This window comes from Gossypium hirsutum, chromosome D01, assembly GCF_007990345.1.
Source record: "Gossypium hirsutum isolate 1008001.06 chromosome D01, Gossypium_hirsutum_v2.1, whole genome shotgun sequence".
Lineage (NCBI taxonomy): Eukaryota > Viridiplantae > Streptophyta > Magnoliopsida > Malvales > Malvaceae > Gossypium > Gossypium hirsutum.
Genome location: NC_053437.1, coordinates 58,645,916 through 58,669,033, shown reverse-complemented (window position 1 = coordinate 58,669,033; position 23,118 = coordinate 58,645,916). Strand labels below are relative to the sequence as shown.

General features: G+C 37.0%; 1 protein-coding gene across 5 annotated transcripts; it reads left to right on the top strand.

Annotated features, from left to right (window-relative positions):
• The first annotated feature begins 223 nt into the window (after positions 1 to 223).
• LOC107921173 (putative DNA (cytosine-5)-methyltransferase CMT1) lies at positions 224 to 6,467 on the top strand. Of its 5 annotated transcripts, none has more exons than XM_041087511.1 (21): positions 225 to 528; positions 620 to 660; positions 1,600 to 1,693; positions 1,775 to 1,882; positions 1,981 to 2,103; positions 2,185 to 2,284; positions 2,462 to 2,649; positions 2,757 to 2,822; positions 2,905 to 3,213; positions 3,394 to 3,452; positions 3,536 to 3,602; positions 3,713 to 4,042; positions 4,127 to 4,195; positions 4,305 to 4,391; positions 4,475 to 4,562; positions 4,848 to 4,924; positions 5,003 to 5,107; positions 5,188 to 5,231; positions 5,324 to 5,393; positions 5,844 to 5,947; positions 6,027 to 6,467. In XM_041087511.1, exons 1-21 carry the CDS (start codon positions 313 to 315, stop codon positions 6,196 to 6,198), a joined length of 2,517 nt encoding a protein of 838 aa, XP_040943445.1. In that variant the 5' UTR covers positions 225 to 312; the 3' UTR covers positions 6,199 to 6,467. The 5 variants fall into 5 exon arrangements, 4 of the variants coding, with proteins under 4 accessions (XP_040943446.1, XP_016706541.1, XP_040943445.1 ...); XM_016851050.2 differs by having other exon boundaries at positions 4,803 to 4,924; XR_005909562.1 differs by lacking the exon at positions 5,324 to 5,393 and having other exon boundaries at positions 224 to 528; positions 4,803 to 4,924; positions 5,188 to 5,258; positions 6,027 to 6,113.
• The last annotated feature ends 16,651 nt before the right edge of the window (positions 6,468 to 23,118 follow it).

Genomic DNA, 23,118 nt, shown 5'->3' with positions numbered 1-23,118 from the left:
TTTAAGAAATCTACTAAACAATAACAAATATTTTACACAAAACATCCAAAATATTAATTTTTTAGAAAAATAAATCATTTTTCAAAAATTATTATCCGAAAATTATTTTCAATTAAACAAACAAAACTTAAATTGCAGTTTGAAACCAAAATTCCCCGGTTACCGCCCGCTGTCCAAATTTCAAAACTTTCCTTCAAAAATATATAATTTTTCCACTAATTTTTGCTGGCACATTCCAACGTCTCTATTTTCTTAATTTCTCTATCCAAGCAGCAAAAAAAACAAACACTGAGAGGCTTATTCTCTGAAACTATGGGTAAAGGTTCGAAACGGAAGCATCAAAAGAAGATCGATGAATCTATTGATTCGGAATCCGAAACCCAATCCCAGGGTCTGACTACTTTGTTGGATCCTCCTAAACCCAAAAAAGCCCGAAAAGTTGTACCCGATTCCGACCTTTGTCTTGTCGGTCCACCCATTGCGCCCGCTGAAGCCCGACAACGATGGCCACATAGATATCAGTCGAAGGTTAGCACCATTAGAAAAGGGAAAAAGATACTGTGCTTTCTTTGTCCCTTTTGGCTGCTTTATATTTTGGTTTTTCATTTGTGGTTTGCAGAATAAGGTTAAGAAGCAAGCTGTAATCGAGGCTTCAAATGAGTAAGTTCCTTTACTCGTAAAAGCTGAGCTTCTTTCCGAAATGATAAAACAAATTACAAGCGAGAATAATGGTACACTCATTTGGTAAATCTATATTGAGTAATGAATAAAATGTTCTGCTGGGCTTAACACTGATAAAAGACCTGACTTGGAAGGTTTTTTTTCATCGTCCCCAAATACTGTAGTTTAGCTAGCTTACTAAACGCAAATCCAATCATGGACCATGTTGACTTATCCCCTTCAAAAAGCCGACCTTTGCATGCCTAAGCATGTTAGGCGGGCTCCCAGCCTGAACAGAATTAGGCTCAAACTGTAAAACGAACAAAAATATCAAAGAAAATACATTCTTTGGTCACGTGCAAAAGCAATTGTTGAAGGTTCATAAACTCGATACTTAAATTGCGAGAGTCCCACAAAGAAGTATATACATAAACTGTCTCTGCCATCTCTTTCTTTGAGGCACTTTCCATACTGTTGTTACTTTATCAAAATATCTTTAGTATCTTCTAGCACTCAACTTGATACCTACCCACCTCTATTAGGCTTTCAGCACCTCCATGCAAATCTCCGTCCTCATTCTTAAACTTTGTCTCAACAAAATTTATAGATATTTTTGTTAATTTCTATAACTACATATGAAGTTAATGGCAGGTATTCAGGTTTTGTTTATATTGGTTTAATATTATTAGTTATTATCTCATATCTTTTAAAATGTTGCTCAATCAATGTGCTTCTTAAAGCCAAAATGAATACATCAATCATGTCCGGCTTAATCAATGAACAATGGAGTGGAGTAAGTTGTATGTATGAAACATAATTTGCCTTCTATTGGTTGATTTTAGGTGTTAATCTTTTTACAAGAGTGTATTATAGTTGTACCCTTGATGCTTATACATGCTGTTAATTTGTGGTTTTTGTTTCCTACCCTCCGATTATAAGTGAGGAGAATGAGGTACTACAAGCAAAGAATCATTATGTAGAGGCTATAGTTGATGGCTGTCGCTACAAATTGGGCAATAATGCATATGTTAAGGTATGATTTTGTAAGTTAACTGCGTTCTATCATTTTCCTTTTGAACTGAATTGAGTATTATGAATGATCTTTTGCTTGCAGGCAGAAGATGGCAACCTTGATTATATTGCCAGAATTGTTGAATTTTTTGAAACAGTTGATCAGGAGCCATTCTTTAAAGCTCAATGGTTTTATAGAGCTGAAGATACGGTAAGAACAATTTTTTGAAGCTTGGTGGTTCAGTTATATTTATCACATTTTCCTTCTTTTAAGAGCAGTCATTATTTGATTTATTTGGAAATTTTTAGGTTATTAACAAGGATAATGCCCATTTGATTGATAAGAGACGTGTGTTTCTCTCTGACATCCATGATGACAATCCGTTGAACTGTATTATCTCCAAAGTAGAAATTGCTGAAATTGCACCAGATGTAAGACTGACCCTTCTTCTATGCTAATTGTTTACTATATACTGCTTATATAAGCTTAAACTTTTTTGTTTCTTATCTCAGAATGACTCAGCTGCTAAGGAGAGCAGAATCCCAGATTCTGGTTTATATTACAATATGAAGTACTCGTTACAACACTTAACATTCAAAAACATATTCACTGGTAACATGTCATAGTTTTACTGAATTTGGAGATTATTTCCACTTCCAATTATGAAAAAAACTAAAAGTTAGCTATATAATGAGTATCTTTTATTTCTTTCATTGATGTTGTTGCATTTTTTATGATTATTTGATTGACTTGTTTTATTAACTATTAGAATTGTCTTGATAATTGCAGAAATATCTAAAAAAGATAGTGGTACATCTTCAGTTGTTTCCAGTGAATGTGGTTCTAATAATACTAGTTCAGAAGTCCAGAGGTTTGATAATTCACAGAAATATTTGCTAGATCTATATTCTGGTTGCGGAGCCATGTCCACGGGCCTTTGCATGGGGGCCTCCTTGGCTGGCATAAAGCTTGTCACAGTGAGTTAATATTGAAGTTTCATAACATTCACAATACATTATTCATTTATTGTTTTTTTTTCACTTCTGGTTTATTAGGAGTATGTTCCCTACTTTTGGTTTTGTAGAAGTGGGCTGTTGACATAAATTCATTTGCTTGTAAAAGTTTGCAATGGAACCATCCTGAAACTAAGGTAAACTGTTTCTTATTGGATGGTTATTAATATATCATCAGTTATTTAGCATTGACTGTATATTTCCTGTAATGACTTTTAGGTGAGAAATGAGGCAGCCGAGGATTTTTTATGTTTGCTGAAGGAGTGGGAAAAGTTATGCCAAAAGTTTTCCTTGCTTGAGCCAAACAAACCATCTGAAACAGTTTCTAGTGAAACCGGTGAGGAAGATGATGACGATGATGATGGCCAAGGATGCGAAGAAGAAAAAGAACAAGAACAAGAACAAGAAAAAGAGAGACAAGATGATAGTAGCTCTGAGGATTCCTCTGAAGAATTTGAGGTTGAGAGATTGTTGGACATTTGTTTTGGTGATCCTAATAAAGCGAAGAAGAGAGGATTATATTTTAAGGTATCATTATATCTTCAAATAATGAAGAATTGCTATAGCTTGTCGTCATAATTTGTCTCTGTTTTATCAGTCCACTGGTGGATTTTGGTAAAATTGTATGCACTAACTAGTAAGTGTTTGTAAGTTTTTCTTTTTGGATTAAAATCTTTTACAATTTTTATCATTTTATCTTAAATATAGGTGCGTTGGAAGGGTTACGATAAAAGTTATGATACTTGGGAGCCTATTGAGGGCTTGAGGTAATCTATTTTATTGCATTTACATCCATAAAAATTCTCTTACCTTATCAATAAATTTATTTAATGTATTTTTGTAATTTCAGTAATTGCGAAGAAAGACTGAAGGAGTTTGTGAGTAAAGGGTACAAGTCAAACATATTGCCTTTGCCTGTAAGTTCTTCTATTTTGGTAATATACATTTAATAAATTAGTATTGTATATTCAAGGTAACCTTTTCTAACCACATTGATAGTCTATTTCATTTTTCTTTGTTTTTGCAGGGAAGTGTTTATTTTATATGTGGAGGGCCCCCATGTCAAGGTGTTAGTGGGTTTAATCGTTTTAGAAACTCAAATGCACCTTTGGAAGATGTAAAAAATAAGCAGTTAGTTGTATATATGGATGCTATAGAGCATTTGAAACCAAGATATGTATTAATGGAAAATGTTGTGGACATATTAAAGTTTGCTAAGGGTTTTCTGGGACGGTATGCCGTAGGCCGTTTAGTGTCTATGAATTATCAAGCTAGAATGGGGATGATGGCTGCAGGATCTTATGGGGTTCCCCAATTCAGAATGAGGGTTTTTCTATGGGGTTCACATCCTTCAGAGGTAAGTATATTTAAATTTGTATGATATGATGACATCAAATGATAGTTACTTGTTTAATACTTTTCTTTTCTTTTTCTCCTTCAGAAATTGCCTCAATATCCATTGCCAACTCATGAGGTTTTTTCTAGAGGAGGTGTTCCAAATGAGTTTGAGGTATATATGCTGCTAAAGTTAAATAATTATGGTTTCTATAGAAGTAAAATATTATTACTAGATACTTTTTTGTTTTGTTCAAAGTTGAATCTATGTATTTTTAACCTAGGAAATACATGTTACATATGATAAAAAGGATTCTTGTCAGTTGGAAAGTGCTCTCACTCTTGCTGATGCAATTTCTGATCTCCCACAAGTATGGTTTCCTCCCCTTTATTTGTAATTGAGTCGACTTTGGAATGTATTATTTAGTTTCTTCTTTTTCAAACATTCTTTTAGGTTAACAATGATGAGAGTCGAGATCAGAGGAATTATGGGACAACTGCTCGTACAGAATTCCAAAAGTTCATCAGATTGCGGAGGAAAGGTATGTTTCCTTGCATTGCTTGTTGTTCATGTGCTATGGAATATCTTACAACCAAGTTTTTGCAGTTATAGGTGTAATTGACATGCATCATCCTTAGAAATGCTGTATGATCATCAGTGTTTGCAATTAAATGCTTTATAGAATTAGATCTTATGCAAGTATTTAATGTATTATCATTGAAGTCAAACTGGTGTTTATGTGCTTTGTCATATCTTACAGTTAAGTTTTTGCACTGTGTAGATGTTATAAATTTAACAGTTGATTCTAGACATGCACCATCCTTAGGAATGCTATGTGATCATCAGCCTTTGCAATTGAATCCTGATGATTATGACCGTGTTTGCCACATTCCCAAGAAGAAGGTATGTGCAGTTCACTTGTTTATGGTTCTTGGATTGAAATATTTCTCTTTCTCAATAGCTAAAATATTGCTTTTCCAGGGTGCAAATTTCAGGGACTTACCTGGTGTAGTAGTTGGTGAAAACAATAGGGTAGAGTGGGACACAACAATGGACAGGGTGTTGCTCAAATCCGGAAAACCATTGGTATTATGTTGTCTACAGCTCTCTTAGTGAATATTAAATTAATTTTCTGTTCAAGTTTTCTCAGTTCATTATCTGTATAGGTGCCGGACTATGCCATGAAGTTTGTCAAAGGAAGATCAACCAAGTAAGCATTGTATAATAATAATTACAGGTGACTTTTTATTTTTGCAACAATGTTGTATCCTTGCACAACCTTAAATGTGAACTGGAATTTAGGCCTTTTGGTCGTTTATGGATGGATGAAATTGTAAACACAGTGGTAACAAGAGCTGAACCTCACAACCAGGTTCTTTTTCTTCTCTTTTTGTCTTGGGTTGCAAGGATGTTTGTGTGGGTAAAAGTATCATGGAGGCCCTTATACTAAGAGTTAGATTTTGCCCTTGTATGTCAGTTTAAAGAGTAAATTGGTCCTTTCTGTTAAATATTTCGTGCATTTGTATTGTTATAAACTGGAGTAGCTGACTGAATAACCAAATAGTGTATATGTTGTGCCACATGTATTTCATGTTGATACATAGAGATCAACTTTTAATAGTAGAAATAGATAGAAATTTTTAATAGAAAGATCAATTTGCTCTTTAATCTAATAAACATGGATTAATTTGCCTATTTTTTGAGTAGAGGGGATAAAATGCAATCTAACTTTTAGTACATAGGTCTTCATGCTACTTTTACCTGTTTGTGTGTCATCTAAACATATTGAATTGCTTACATAAGAAGCAAACCTTTTTTTCAGACCGTCATTCATCCTTCCCAAAATAGAGTACTTACAATTCGCGAGAATGCTAGATTACAGGGATTCCCCGATTGCTACAAGCTTTTTGGAACTATTAAGGAGAGGTATGCTGACTTAGTTTATAAGATTATGGTGATGAATCATCATTCATATTTGTTTGATGCAAGTCTGTTCTTGCTTCAGATACATACAGGTAGGAAATGCTGTTGCTGTTCCAGTTGCAATTGCATTGGGATATTCATTTGGTTTGGCATGCCAAAATTTATGTGGTGATGAACCCTTGATGACCCTCCCTTTCAAGTTCCCGAATTGTCTTGCAAGGTCTTCACAAATAGATGGGGGTGATTCTGATTGAGGAACAAAGTTACAAGGAAATAACATTTTGTTAACATCACTATATCGATTTGCCTTTCAATGCAATGGAGCAGCTCCTTTCATGGTGTTCCCCACTTCCCCTTGATCACTTGAACGAGTTTCATTTAGATTATGTAGTGTTGGATGTGCCTTATTCTTGATTTCCTTTTTTTCTTTTTTTTTTTGGTTTAGTGATTAATTTAAAGCTGATGTTTCAACAAACATCAAGATAATGTATGCGCTGAGTTTGATGGATTCGTTTCCAATCAACATCATCGTGAGAGCTAATTTATGTGTTGTTGTTGGTTGATTTTTGTTGGGTCTAACTTGAATTATACAATGAACATCAGTGAAAATTGAAAAAATTGGATACAAATATTTACGTGGAAAAATTCTTCCGAAAAGTAACCGGTAAATAAAACTTTATTAAAATGACAAATTGAAAAGGGGAGTACAAGATGGAGAAACAAATAAACCTTTGAAATACAAAATTTCTCAAAATTCTCACAAACTTTCTTAAGTGTTGTGGTTATTCTAAACTATTTCGTGTTGCTAAGAGGCTTATTTATAGGTTGAATTTTGCGTACAAATATTATTAAAAAATTCCTAGAATAATTAGAGTTAGATTGAGAAAATATAACAGAGTTTAATTAGGAGAAGAAGCTACATTAACAACACGTGAATTATCGTGATGAGCACAAACCATTGCATACATTAGGCTGTCGATTGCACTAGAATAGGGAATCGATGACATGCACCTTTCTTTGTCTTCGATTTGTGGTGAATCTGAAGTCGTAAGTTGCCATGTATCGTTCTTATTGAGAGACTCCATCTCTTCTTCCATGGAAACAAACCAATTGCTAAAATTAGAAGCCCAAATTGCCTTTAAATAATTCGAAGGGTTGATTGAATCGATGCTCTCTACAACACTTAGAGCATATGGAGTTTAATTAGGAGAAGAAACTCAGTTAAATAGGGAACATGATGTTACAATGTGACGTCGCTATCGGCACGTCAAGACATCCATATTCATGTTGTCGAGATGTGGTGTTACTTCTCGTCGGGACGTCATAGTCACGTTGTCAAGACGATGACTCTTTCTCGTCACGACATTAACTCAGTTTCGTCTAAAATATTAGGCACACTCTACAAATCTCCACCTTGACTCTTATTTTCAAAATGTCTTTTTTGCTGAGCTTCGCCAGGAGCCTAACTCGATCTCTGTCGAAAGCTTACCAAGTCCAAACAATGTCTAAACTTGAAAATTGGAAGACTCTTCGTCATCATGTTTATTGGATTGTTCTCTGTGCTAATTTTAAGAATTTATACATCTCATTGAGTGATCACCTCTCGAACAAAGTGGCACCGAATATCTATATGCTTTGTTCTTTTGTAATGCATATGATCTTTCGTAAGATGTATGACACTTTGACTATCACAATATACAACAATATTGTCGTTTCTATCAACCAGCTCCCCAAATAAACCTCTTAACCAAATGACCTCTTTCACAGCCTCTATGATAGCCATATATTTAGCTTCAGTAGCCGATAAAGCCACAATGGCTCGAATGGTGGCTTTCTAACTAATAGTGCTATTTCTGAATGTGAACAAATAACCTGTAAGAGAGATATTCTTTTGTCTAAGTCTCCAACATAATCTGAATCTACATAGCCAACTAGACCTTCTAAACATCTTCTGAATTCCAAAAAAGTATTGAAAGTCCTTAAATATCTTAGAATCAACTTAACAGCTTGCCAGTGTAATTTATCGAGTTTGGCCATATATCTACTTGCTACATTAACAACACGTAAATTATCGGGACGAGTACAAACCATTGCATACATTAGGCTTTCGATTGCACTAGAATAGGGAATCAATGACATGTACCTTTCTTTGTCTTCAATTTGTGGTGAATCTGAAGTTGTAAGTTGCCATGTATCGTTCTTATTGAGAGACTCCATCTCTTCTTCCATAGAAACAAACCAATTGCTAAAATTAGAAGCCCAAATTGCCTTTAAATAATTCGAAGGGTCGACTGAATCGATGCTCTTTGCAACACTTAGAGCATATGGCATGAGATTTTCTTCACAGTATTTTTATGGTGGTTTGATCTCTCGCCTTTTTTTTTGTCTCGGGCTAACTTATAATTTTGAAGGGTCTTTGGTTTGGATGGGAAAGCCTCGGAAACCTTCTGCTACATCGAAGAAATGTCGGTTTCATAATTTTGACAATTTTCCTCGTTGGGACGTCGCCCCTGTTCGTCATGTCGTTGCAACGTCGTGACATCACCGTCTATTTTTGTTTTTGGCTATACCTTGCTTGAAATACTGGACCTTTTAGTGTTGTTTTAACCCGGTGGCCCCCTTTGTGACAAAATCATCAATGTTTCATCAAATGTAACATCTCTACTGACAATGATCCTACTAATTTCTGGGCACCACAACTTGTAACCTTTTATCCCGATTGCAAAACCTAGAAAAATACACTTCACCATCCACTTTTCAAGCTTTCCTGATTAACTCAAGTATAAGCAAGACAATCAAATGCTCTAACGTTAGAGTAGCTAGGAGGATTAGTTGACCAAATCTTTTCGAGAACCTTTCCAACCAAAACTCGATGTAGAGATTGGTTCACCAAATAGCTTGAGAGATCAATTGCCATACATCGGGCTTTTTCAAGTAATGTTCTGTTTATCCGTTCGACGACACCATACTGCTGCGGAGTACCAACAACTATGCCATGTCTTTCAATTTATTCTAGTCTGCAGAAATTATTAAATTTGGTTGAACAAAGCTCGAGCCCTTTATCTGTTTCGAATTGTTTACGAACTTCTCAGTCTATTTTTCAAGTAGGGTATTCCATTGCTTAAAGATCCCGAAGATTTCATTTTTGTGCTTCAGGAAATATACCCAAACTTTTCTAGAGTAGTCATATATAAAAGTTAGAATATATTTGCTACCTCCTTTGCAAACGACTAGAGCCGAACCCCATAAATCAGAATGAATGTAGTTGAGGGTCTTTTTTAGTTTTGTGCATTGTCAAATCGAAGCTTTCTCAAGTCAGCTTCCAATAAACACAATTCTCACAGAAATCTAACTTTCCAACTCTGGTGCATGTGATAAGACCTCTTTTACTTAAAATGATAATACATTTTTCACTCATATAACCGAGTTACATATGCCATAAATGGGTTGATTCAGAATCCAAAACAAGCGAATTTTGTCGCATTTTCACGACGTTGGGAGAGTCCTCGTCGAGACGTGGTGACGGTTTCATTCTTTTTTCCATAATTGCTGCTGAACTAGAAATTGTTGCATATTGTAGAATGTAAAGGCTGTCGACTTTCTGCCCTTTCATCAGAACAAGGGCTCTATGAGATACCTTTAAGCCGTTGACTTAATGATGATCTTGCAACCATTCGAGCTTAGAATTCCCAACGAGACGAGGTTTTTCTTTAAATCAGACACATGCTTGACATCTGACAATGTTCTGACTATCCTATCATGCATATTAATCTAAATGATATCAATGTCGATTATTTTGTAGGGTGAGCTATTTCCCATAAGTGTAATCCACCTTCAATTGAACTATATGTGGAGAACTTGTTTCTGTTAGGACACATATGATAGGAACACCCTGAATTCAAGATCCACTCGGATGTGAACTTAGAACTTTTGGTCGTTGATACCAACAACAAATCATCACCATTGTCCTCGGCTACATCAGTTTTCTGCCTCATTCTCTCTTCGTTTTCGACGGCCCTCTTAATTTTATTCTGAAGTTTATAACATTTTGTTTTGATGTGACTTTTCTTTTTGTAATAACCACATTCTTTGTCGCGGTTCCTTAACTTAGATCTTGCCTTTGGTCTTCTCTGACCCGAATCCTTAGATTGTTGCCTTCCTCTAGTAACCAAAACCAATGCTTGCCCATCTGACTTGTTCTTTGAGCCGAACTCATTATCGAATTTATCCTTACTCAAAAGATTTCCCTTCATGTCCTTAAACGATAGTCTTTCTCTATCGTAAATCAGGGTTTCCCTAAAAGTTTTGTATAAAGGAGGCAAAGAAAAAAGTAATAACATAGCCTGACCTTTTTCGTCTATATTGCCCACGCCATTCTTCAGGTCATTTAAGAGAGTTACAAATTCACTAATGTGAGTTCTAATAAACTCATATTCTGCCATGCAGAATGTATATAATTGTTGTTTCAATACCAAGCGATTTGTGAAGGACTTTGTCATATATAAGGCTTCCAATTTCCTCCACAAGGTTGATGCCGTCTTCTCCGAAAGTACCTCATGCAATACATTGTTAGTGAGGCACAATTGAATTGTTGACACTGCCTTCTCATCAAGTTCCTCCCACTCTGTCTGATTCACATTCACAAGCTTTTTCCTTGTAACAACTTTTTTTTCAGACCGTTCTGAACTAGAATTGCCGTCATTCGAACTTGCCACAAGCTGAGATTTATAATCCCAACGAACTTCTCGATATAGTACGTCATTGCCATCTCTGAACGGGTTGAATGTAGAAACTGTACCAAGATTTGATACCAGTTTGTGGGTCAGATCTGAATTATGCAACAAACATGAACGAAAATTGAGAAAATTAGACACAAGTATTTATATGGAAAAACCCCTCTGAAGAGGATAAAAAACCACGACCAAAGAAAACTTCACTAAAACGGAAAAAATCGAAAAGGTGAGTACAAGTTGGAGAAATAAATAAACCCTGAACCTGAAATACAAATATTCCCCAAAATTCCCACAAACTCTTTCTTGATTTGTTGTTGTTAATTTAAACTATTTAATGTTGCTAATAGGCTTATTTATAAGTTAAATTTCGTGTAAAAATATTACTAAAACATCCCTAGAATAATCGAGTTATACTAGGAAAATATAACAAAGTTTAACCAGGAGAAGAAGTCCGGTTAAGTGGGGAACATGACTCCATGTTGTGACGTCACTATTGGCTCATCGGTACGTCCATCTTCGCGTTGTCAGGACGTGGCGTTACTTCTTTTCGGGACGTTATAGTCGTGTGGTCGAGACGACGACTTTTCCTCGTCAGGATATCAACTTTGTTTCGTCTAAAATGCGAGGCACACTTCATAGTTTCTTTGTCGGGTAAGGGTTGGTCCTCATTTTGTTTATTTTTGGCTTAAATGCTAAAAATGTTTTCTTAAAATAATTAAAATTTAAATTAAAATTTTAATTAAAATAATATTTAATTAAAAATTTCAAATTATCAATTGCATTTAATTGAAGGCTAAGTCACAAAATAATGTATTTTTTATATTACAAAGATATTATAGTTTTTATAATGCTTTAAAAAAATTGAATATTGGATATTTGATTTTTTTTACACAAAAAATGCTATAATGGTTACGAGAGGAGAGAGAAAAAAAAAGAGAATTGCATAGTGAGTGGGATTTCATTAAAAAAAATAAAAAAAGAAAAATTATAAAATCAGTATTAAATCTCTTTATGAGTTGAGTTATTTGTTTAAGTTTAAAAGTTCATTCGAAATTTGTAAGGGTATGTGTAAAAATATTGTAGCGACCTAAAAATTTGGCGATGGGCGCTAGTCGAAGTAATTATTTAAAATTTTAAAACAGAATCTCGATTTATTTAAAAAGGGAGTCGCCACTGATCTTTTTTCCTAGGTGTGATCGGATACCTAATAAATTCTCTTTTTAGAAGAAAAATTTATTTTTTGAATTTTTCTAAAAAAGAGGTGATTTTAGGTCTACGTGAAGATCCAGAGAAAATTAGAGTTTGGGAGTCGGTTACGCGCGAGGAAGGTATTAGCACCCTCGCGACGCCCAAAATTGGTATCTCGTTAAACGCGCATTGTCTTAATTTTCAAAAATAAAAGTTCAATTTAATAGTTAATCGCAATTTGATCAAAACAAGAGAATTTTTTTAAAAAAAAACACGAGGATTTTTGAAACAATTAATTTTTTTGAAAGCACGAAAAAGTTTTAAAACACGACAATATTTAAGTTTTTCAATTTTTTAAAAAGGCGTCCCGAATTTAACACGAGCCAAAATATCCACCCAACATAGAGATGAAAATATACGGCTTAATGTTAAATCGGTTCGTCGCCTTATTTATGAAAATTAAAATTAATGAAATTAAATAAAATTAAATACGAATATAAAAAAAAAGCTTTAAAAAACCTAATACGAAATAAAAAAATGCTTAAAAAAAACAAGAATATTAAATATGAAATGTCATAAAAATGTGTAAATTAAATTAAAAGTGCGTAAAAAAGAAATTACCGAAGAGCCTAAAAATACGAGCTTGATTGAACGGGTTTACACGACTCGAGCTTTTTCCTTTTTTTTTCTTTTTTCTCTTCTTTTTTTTTGCCTGCTACCTTTGGGCCTGGGCGCTGTTAGGCTTGCTGCTAGCGAACTGGGCCTGCTGGGTTGGCCTGCTGCTGCGCTGGGCTTGGAGCCTGCTGTTGCAGTGGGCCTGCACTTGCTGTTGGGCCTGTGCTGGATTGGGCCTGCTGTGGCCTGCTATTATTTTTCTGCTTTGTTTTTTTTCCTTTTTTTTGTCGTTTTGTTTTTTTTTTGGCCTGGGCTGCTGGGCTAAGTTGTTGCAGGTTGGGTCGGATCCGGGTCGGGTCGCGGTTCGTGGGTCGGGTTGGTCTGACCCGACTAGTTTCAATATTTTTTTTCTATTTTTTTCCTTTTTCTTTTCTTTTCTTTTTTCTTTCTTTCTTCTTCTTCTTCTTCTTCTTCTTCAAGCCCTAGGTGCTGCCGCCGTCGCTTGCATCGCCGCCACTTGTTACCGCCATCTTCTCCTCCTTCTCTTCCTTTCTTTCCTCTTCCTTCCTTTTTCTTTTGCTGCTGAAACTCTTTTTTTTGAAACTTTTCTTCTTTTTTTTTTAATTCTGGGGGGTCTCAATTTTTGGGGTTAAAACCCCTTTTATGCTGATTTCTTTGGTTCCTTTTGCAGGTGGCAGGTTGCTAGGGAGAAGGGAGGCCATACCCTAGGCTGGTGGTTGGAAATCGCGGGGATTAGGTGCGCAAATCACGTTTGGCTGCTAGAAGGACCAGATTGCAAATGCAGCAAAACTTTTGGGGCCAAAATATAATTTTAAAAAAATTTAAGGGTCAAAATGTAATTTTAAAAAGTTTAGGGGTCATGGTGCAATTTTAAAAAGTTTAAGTGTCAAAATGCAATTTTAAAAAGTTTAGGGGTCAAAATGCAAAAAAATTTAAAAAATTCCTTTTTTAACACGAAATTAATCTCGGACAAAATTCAGTGATTACAGCTGCCCCTCTTTTCTCATCGCTGTGAAACAGGGATAGAGCAAAGACTAAAAAGTACTGAATTTTGTTCGACCATTCAAAATTTTTCTTTTTATTTGAAAAGCAGAAATCGAGAATAGCTCGGCGTGCGACCCGAGGCTCAACTCACCTTTCGCAATATGAGTTGATTTTTGAAAAACAGAATTTGAAAAGAATACCTCGGCATGCGGCCCGAGGCTCAACTCACCCCTTGCAGTATGAGTTGATTTTTGAAAAACAGGAATTGAAAAATACCTCGGCGTGACCCGAGGCTCAACTCACCTCTCACAATATGAGTTGATTTTTGAAAAACAGAAATTTAAAAGAAATACGTCGGCATGGTCCAAGGCTTAACTCACATTTCGCAATATGAGTTGATTTTTTGAAAAACAAAAATTTAAAAGAAATACCTCGGCATGGTCTGAGGCTCAACTTACCTCTCGCAATATGAGTTGATTTTTTTGAAAAAAAAATAGAAATTTAAAAGAAATACCTCAGCGTGTGACCCGAGGCTAAACTCACATCTCACAATATGAGTTGATTTTTTGAAAAAACATAAATTTAAAAAAAATGCCTTAGCGTGTGACCTGAGGCTCAACTCACTTCTCGCAATATGAGTTGATTTTTGAAAAAAAAAGAAATTTAAAAGAAATATCTCGACATGTGTCTGAGGCTCAACTCACCTCTCGCATTATGAGTTGATTTTTGAAAAAACAGAAATTGAAAAGTACCTCAGGATGTGGTCCGAGGCTCAACTCACCTCTCGCAATATGAGTTGATTTTAGAAAACATGAATTTAAAAAAAAAACCTCGGTATGTGACCTGAGGCTCAACTCACATCTCGTATTATGAGTTGATTTTTGAAAAAAAACAGAAATTAAAAATACCGCAGCGTGACCCGAGGCTCAACTCACCTCTCGTATTATGAGTTGATTAAAAAAAAGACAGAAATTAAAATTACCTCAGCGTGACCCGAGGCTCAACTCACCTCTCGTATTATGAGTTGATTTTTGAAAAAAACAGAAATTTAAAAAAAATACCTCAGCGTGACCTGAGGCTCAACTAACCTCTCGTATTATGAGTTGATTTTAAAAAAAGACAAAAATTAAAAATACCTCAGCGTGACCCGAGGCTCAACTCACCTCTCGTATTATGAGTTGATTTTAAAAAAAAGACAGAAATTAAAAATACCTCAGCGTGACCCGAGGCTCAACTCACCTCTCGTATTATAAGTTGATTTAAAAAAAGACAGAAACTAAAAATACCTCAGCGTGACCCGAGGCTCAACTCACCTCTCGTATTATGAGTTGATTTAAAAAAAGACAGAAATTAAAAATACCTCAGCGTGACCCGAGGCTCAACTCAACTCTCGTATTATGAGTTGATTTAAAAAAAGACAGAAATTAAAAATACCTCAGCGTGACCAGAGGCTCAACTCACCTCTCGTATTATGAGTTGATTTTTGAAAAAAAAATAGAAATTAAAAATATCTCAGCGTGACCCGAGGCTCAACTCACCTCTCGTATTATGAGTTGATTTTTGAAAAAAAAAAGCAGAAATTGAAAAATATTTCTTGAAAGAAACATGGTTTCAAAAAACATCTGGTGAAACTAAAAGTCTTCTTCTTCATTGATTCTGTGCAACTTTCTCCCAGTATTCATTGCTTTATTGGTATACCTGTATATGTTATGTATGATGTTATTATGCTATGCACATGTTTGTCTTAAATGCTTTTGTGTCTACATGATCATGCAATGCACATTGAGCTGTTTGTCGCGTGCCCCACTTTTGATTTTCGTGAGGGTCCGCATTAATTTCCTCAATTCTTGACTTTTCTCTCTAGTTTTATACTCATCCTCAAGTTTGGTGAGTAACCCACATTTCTTCATATATCACCCTCCTATCCCCTGTTGAACTTTGTTCCTGCTTTGGGGCCCTCGTATTTATTAAATTCTCATCAGGTAATGCTCAACATTCCTTTTGTTTAGAATATGTCATCTTACTATTTATCATTTAGATGAATCAAACATGAGATGCATAAAAAATGGCAAATTAGGCATGAAAGAAAGACCTCACATTCATTTTTTTCCAAAAACAACAAACAAAGAAAATTGACAAGGAAAAATTCAAATAAAAAAAAACATCATAAAAAAAGGAAAGCGAATTCAATGGCAACAAATGCTCTAGATATCCAATGCATGAACTTTCCACGTTTCTTCATCCTGGATCTTTTCGAGCATGGCTTCTTGTGTAGAAGATTTCGAGCTTCTGAGAATGCTTCAAATATTGTGACTTCGTCATTCAACTCCACGTTCAAGTCAGTTTGTTCATTTAAGTTCGAGCCCATTTCATTAGGACGCCCTTTTGGGTTTTCATCTTAATCCTTTTTGTTTATCAAGACGCCCTTTTTGGGTTTTCATCTTAATTTTTTCTTTTTTTTATTTTTATTTTTTGTTTTTGTCTCTCTTTTTTTGTTTTTTTAGGCATAATACTTCTTCATAGCATCTGAGTTCACTGGATTAGGTAATTCTTTCCCATCCATCTCAGTAAGAATCAGAGCTCCTCCCGAGAATGCCTTTTTTACAACGTATGGCCCTTCCCAATTTGGTGACCATTTTCCTTGAAAGTCCTTTTGTATCGGGAGGATCTTTCTTAAAACGAGCTCTCCTTCGTGAAATTCTCTTGGCCGCACCTTTTTATCATGGGCCGTGATCATCCTTTTCTGGTACATCTGTCCATGACAAATTGCCTTCAAGCGTTTTCCTTCAACAAGATTTAGCTGATCATACCGAGCTCGAACCCACTTTGATTCTTCTAACTTTGTCTCCATCAAAACACGCAGGGATGGGATCTCTACTTCGATAGGCAGAACGACCTCCATCCCGTAGACTAGAGAAAAAGGAGTTGCCCCTGTAGACGTCCGTACAGAGGTGCGATATGCGTACAAAGAGAATGGTAGCTTCTCGTGCCAGTCTTTATATGTCTCAGTCATCTTCCCGATAATCCTCTTTATATTCTTATTAGCAGCTTCTACCGCTTCGTTCATCTTCAGGCGATAGGGTGAAGAATTATGATGCTTTATCTGAAATTGCTCACATACTTCTTTCATCATCTTGTTGTTCAAATTTAAAGCATTATCTGAAATGATTCTCTCAGGCAAACCATATCGACATATGATCTCCTTTTTTAAGAACCTACAGACTGTAGCCTTTTTCACATTAGCAAACGAAGTGGCTTTTACCTATTTTGTGAAGTAGTTTATAACCACAAAGATGAATCGATGCCCATTGGAAGCTTTCGGGAAAATTGGCCCTATAACATCCATCCCCCACATAGAAAAAAGCCACAGAGAAGTTATGACATGAAGGGGCGATAGAGCTGCATGAATTTTGTCGCAATAAATTTGACATTTGTGGCACTTTCGTGCGTAGCCAATACAATCCCTTTCCATCGTCACCCAATAATAACCAAGTCTCATAATCTGTCTGGCCATGGTGAAACCACTAGCATGCGTTCCACAAATTCCTTCATGAACCTCCTCAAGTATCTTTCTAGCTTCAACAGCGTCCACGCACCTCAGGAGCACTTGATCTTTTCCCCTTTTATATAGAATATCCCCGTCAAGAACAAATTCAATCGCCATTCTTCTGATTGTTCTTTTGTCATTCTCGTTTGCTTGCTCGGGGTACCTTTGATTCTTGATGTACTCTAAAATATCATGGAACTATGGTCGTGGATCTGACTCCTCCTCAATGCTAAAACAGTGTGCGGGGGTCTCATATATGCTCATTTGGATAGGCATTATTTCAGTTTCTCTGTTTGCTTTGAACATTGAAGCCAGGGTGGCTAGAGCATCAGCCAATTGGTTTTCTTCTCGTGGAAAGTAGTTAAAAGTCACTTCCTTGAATTCTTTGACCAATTTCGCAACGAGATCGTGATATTTGACTAATTTCAAATCCCTCACTTCCCAATCTCCACGGATTTGGTAAATGACTAATGCTGAGTCCCCGTGTACTTCTAAGATTTCAATTTTCCTCTCGATAGCTGCACGAAGTCCCATGATGCAAGCTTCATACTCTGTTATATTATTGGTACAGAAGAAGTTCAATTTGGCAGTGACCGGATAATGATCTCCTTCTGGCGACACTAAGACTGCTCCGATCCCATGCCTCAATGCATTCGATGCACCATCAAAGCTCATCTTCCATGATTTCTCTTTTGATGACTCACCCTCTTTTTCTGAAATGCACATCAAGTCTTCATCTGGGAAATCAAATCTCAAAGGCTCGTATTCTTTCGCTGTTCGACTTGCCAAGAACTCAGCTATCGCATTTCCCTTTATCGATTTTTGGTTCACATACACGATATCATACTCAGTCAGTAAGATCTGCCATCGTGCCATTCTTCCTGAGAGTGCAGATGACTCCATCATGTACTTTATTGGATCCAGTTTTGAAATTAACCATGTCATATGATACAACATGTATTGTCTGAGCCTTCGAACCGTCCAAATCAATGCGCAACAAAACTTCTCAATTGAAGGGTACTTTGCCTCATATTCTGTGAAATTTTTGCTGAGGTAGTAAATCGCCTTTTCTCTTTTCCCTGACTTATCATGTTGTCCCAGTACGCAACCCATTGAGTTCTCAAACACGGTCAGGTACAATAGTAAAGGTTTTGCAGGGGTTGGCGGTACTAGTACCGGAGGATTAGATAGATACTGTTTTATCTTGTCGAAAGCCACTTGACACTCCTCGTTCCATTCTCCCAGATTATGTTTTTGGATGAGTCGAAAAATTGGATCACACTGATTGGTAAGTTGGGCAACGGATCGAGCAATGTAATTCAACCTTCCTAAAAATCCTCTGACTACTTTTTGTGTGCGCGGGGGAGGCAGTTCTTGTATAGCTTTTATCTTATCTGGATCAACTTCGATACGTCTTTCACTGACAATGAACCCTAGTAGTTTTCCTGAGGTAGCCCCAAACGTACATTTAGTCGGGTTAAGCTTCAACTGGAACTTTCTTAATCTTTTGAACAGCTTCTTGAGATTCCCAACATGCTCTTTTTCTTCCCGAGATTTGACAATCATATCATCGACATAAACTTCTATTTCTTTGTGCATCATATCATGAAATAACGTTACCATGGCTCTCTGATATGTTGCCCCAGCATTATTTAATCCGAACGGCATTACCTTGTAGCAAAAGGTCCCCCACATTGTTATGAATGTAGTTTTTTCCATGTCCTCGGGAGCCATCTTTATTTGATTATAACCTGAGAAGCCATCCATGAAAGAAAACAAAGAATGCTTTGCTGTATTATCCACCAAAATGTCGATGTGTGGTAAAGGAAATTTATCCTTAGGGCTTGCTTGATTTAGATCACGATAATCCATGCACATTCGCACCTTGCCATCTTTCTTCGGCACTGAGACTATATTAGCTACCCATTCTGGATACTTGGAGACTTGTAGGAAGCCAGCGTCAAATTGTTTCTTAACTTCTTCTTTTATTTTCAACAGCATTTCGGGTATCATCCTTCTTAGCTTCTATTGAACAGGTTTGCATTCTGGTTTCAGTGGGAGCTTATGGACCACAATATCTGTGTTCAACCCTGGCATATCCTGATAAGACCAGGCAAACACATCCTTGTACTCATGGAGTAAGGTGATCAAATCCCGCCTGGTGTTTTTTGAAATGGAAGTCCCAATCTTCACTTCTTGTTTCTTTTCTTCATTCCCCAAGTTCACTACCTCAACAAATTCTTGATGGGGTAGGATCTGCTTCTCTTCTTGTTTTACCATTCTCAGTAAGTCAGGAGACGAGACACAATCTTCAACATTTTCATCAGCTTCGAATTCTCCTAAACAAACAGCCTTCTCAAAATTGATTTCAGGTTTCATAACGAGATTATTCATGCTATTGATATCTGAGCACCTGAAAGGTGAATTGAAAAAGCTATAAAAGAGCATAGAGATATTGGAATCAACACATAATGATATGAGATGATATGAGACATATGCCGAAAAAGGATATGAATAGAAGGAGTAGTCGTGAAGTTAACGGAAATGAAAAGAACATGACAATATAAAACAAAATTCATCTTCATTAATGTTCATTGCAATGATAAAGAGCAAACATAAGCCCTTACAAAAGGAACCTTACTGTTTAAGGACACACAAAATTAAGGGCATTACTCTGAAGGGGACTTAAAAACTACAAGGAGGTCCACAGCAGTCCAGTTGCTCAAAGCAAATCCAGGAGGACAATGACGTATCATTGAAGCATTCTTAATTTCATCATTCTCATTGTCAATAGCATTTAGGCTGATATTCTGAAGACCCTTTTCAATCAATAATGTGACTTGCAGATTGTCCTGTCCTGGGTACATCATTCTTGCTGATGTAAATGTTCTTGACAAAGGAGGATACGCCAACGGCTCCCATTCTAATTCCCGGCCTAAAGCTATCATGATTCTTCTTTCTCGATCTTTTTGCAATTTTTTTCTTCTTTGATGTATATCTGGTTTGAACCCCAAACCGTATCGACCCTTGTGGTGCGTTGGTTTCAAAGCTCTAACCATCCCTTGTTGATATTTTCCCAAGCCTTTCCTCGCTCGAGCTCTTTTTCCCACAGTCAGCTTAATTTCCATCTTGTTATTCCTCGACAGTTTGGGAATAGGGATCTTATTCCCTTCAGCAACAAATACAGCATTAATAAATTCCAAGGAGCGAAAAAAATATTCTACAACATCTTCGCTTATTTCGATGTAGGGTGCATCAGCAGAGATAGATGCGACGATGTCTTCCTCACTAGCGACAGTAATCAAGTGACTATCCATGATGAGCTTTACTTTTTGATGGAGAGATGAAGGAACTGCCCCAGCAGAATGGATCCAAGGTCTTCCTAAGAGGCAATTGTATGAAGGTGTGATGTCCATTACCTGGAACTCGATATCATATGCACATGGCCCTACTTTTAGAGGAATTTAGATCTTTCCCATGACCTCTCGTCGTGTCCCATCAAATGCCCTTACTATAGAATGACAAGGCCTCATATAGGGCATATCAACCGACATCCTAGAAAGCGTGGCCAAAGGTATAACATTGAGTGCAGATCTATTGTCAACGAGTACATTTGGTACTATGTAACCTTTGCAATTAGTTGTGATGTGCAATGCTTTTACGGAGCCCCTACCATTGGTGGTATTTCGTCATCACTAAAAGAGATGAAATTATCTGTATTCAGATTATTTGCCCACCTATCAAGCTTTTCGACAGATACATTGTTCGCCACATAAGCTTGAGTTAACACTTTTAGCAAGGCATTTCGATGTGGCTCCGAGTTCAACAATAGAGATAGTACCAAGATTCAGGCCGGTTGCTTGTTTAATTGTTCTACAACATTATATTCACTGTGCTTAATGAACTTTAAGAACTCACGTGCTTCCTCCTCATTCACAGACTTTTTAACTTCTTGCTCAGGCGGTATTTCGATATCATTCTCAACCTCATATATTGGTGGTTTTCCCTTTTGGTTCAGGCCAGCAACTTTCTTCTTTGGTTCAACTGTCTCGGGAGAATAACATTTTCCGCTGCGAGTGAAGTGTCCTACTCCGTTGATACCTTCACTCAAAACCTTAGACCTTTCACCTTCTGGTGCAACGATATTGACATCATAATTCCATGGCACTGCCTTGTTGTCCTTGTAAAGGAAAGGAGCAGGTACTTCAATTATCAAACTTGGTTTAACTTCTCGACTAACTTCTTCCTTCTTTGCCTCGTAATAAATCACCAAAGGTCTATCGGCGCTATAAGGGAAAACTGTTGATTGATTATCAGAGGCACATATTTCTCTTTCCTCGGCCCCCTCTATCCTATCAAAGACCTTGACCTCCTTGTTATCCAGCATGTCCTGAAGTAACTTTCTAAATTCCTTACAAGACTGGATGTCATGCCCTTTCGCCATGGAAATCACAGAAACCTTGGTCTTTTCTACTTTCCTCTTTGATAATTCTATTAGACAGGCAAAGTAAGCCTTTTTCAACCATCATCTCCCAAACCTTCCGTAAAGGTGTCCTTACTTCGATAACATAACTCTTGGCTCGCCAATCACCTTCATTTGTCACCGCATTTACATTCCCACCAGTATGGTTAGGAAGAAGATTTCCCGTCACATTGCTAACACCATCGAATCGTAAAATGCCAGCATCGATGAGACCTTGAACCCTCTTTTTAAAGGCCAAATAGTTTTCTGTAGAGTGTCCCTGATTCCTAGCGTGATACACACAACTAGCGTTAGGATCATACCACTTCGGGTATGGGGGCTTCAGGGGTGCCATATAATGTGGAGATATTAATTGTTTTTCTAATAGCTTCGAGTATAATTCTCCATATGATACAGGAATTGGTGTAAACTGAGGTCTTTCGGAATTGGGTCTGGCTGGTCTTTGTTCATTTTTGGGTTGGGTTTGTGTAAGCATGGTGTTTGGTGGGAACATGGTGAATGGCCTTTGGTTGTTCATGGCATACACGGGGTAAGAGGGAAGTGCTTGATAGTAAGGACCTTGAGGAGGAAAGTAGAATTTTGAAGGTGGGCGGTAATACAGTCGTGATTGGGTGGGGTACAGGTTGGAGGTACAGTGGCTCTCGGTTCCAACCATATGGGCTTCTGCCTCCTTTTTTTTCACAGGTACTGCCCTCTTCGAACTCTCGGGACCTTCCATTCTCCCACTCTTAACGGCGTTTTCAATAAGCTCCCCAGATATTACAATATCTGCAAAGTCCTTTGTGGCACTCTCCACCAAATTATCGTAAAATGGTGCTTTAAGAGTGTTGATAAAGAGGACCGTTATCTCCGTCTTAGTTAACGGAGGTTCTACCTGAGCCGAGATATCCCTCTATCTTTGTGCATACTGCCTAAAAGTCTCTATAGGCTTCTTTTCCATCATTTGTAAAATTAATCGATCAGGCACCATATCCGATACATGCCTATATTGCTCACAGAATGCTGACGCCAAATCCTTCCATGATCAGATTCTCTCTCTACTGAGCTGATTATACCATCGAAAAGCCGAGCCAACCAAACTATCTTGAAAGCAGTGTACCAGCAATTTATCATCGTTCACATAACCAGTCATCTTTTGGCAAAACATGATAAGATGCGCCTTTGGACATCTTGTTCCATCATACTTCTCAAAATCAGGTGCCTTGAATTTTGGGGGTAGAACCAAATCGAGTACCAAACTGAGCTCTTTGGCACTCAAAGCAGAGAAAACTTCAGCACCTTTTACTGCCTTGATCCTCTCTTCCAGGATTCTATACTTATCCTGAGCACTATTGTCATCAATTTTCAGCCTTGCTATTTCTACAGGATCATCTAGGTCTGGAACAATTGGATCTGAAGGATTAGCCCCAGGGTTCGATACAAACATTCCTTGTCCTAAATGAGCAGATGGAGCAGGATGTTGTTCCAGGACTGTAGGTTCTCTTTGGGGGTATCCTCTTTGCATTGTGTGGACATGAGGTGGAGTGAATCCCGGGGGATAAAGTGGATCTTGATTAGCTCTTGGCTGAGGCGGTTCTACGATATCAGGGCTCTGTATAGGTCC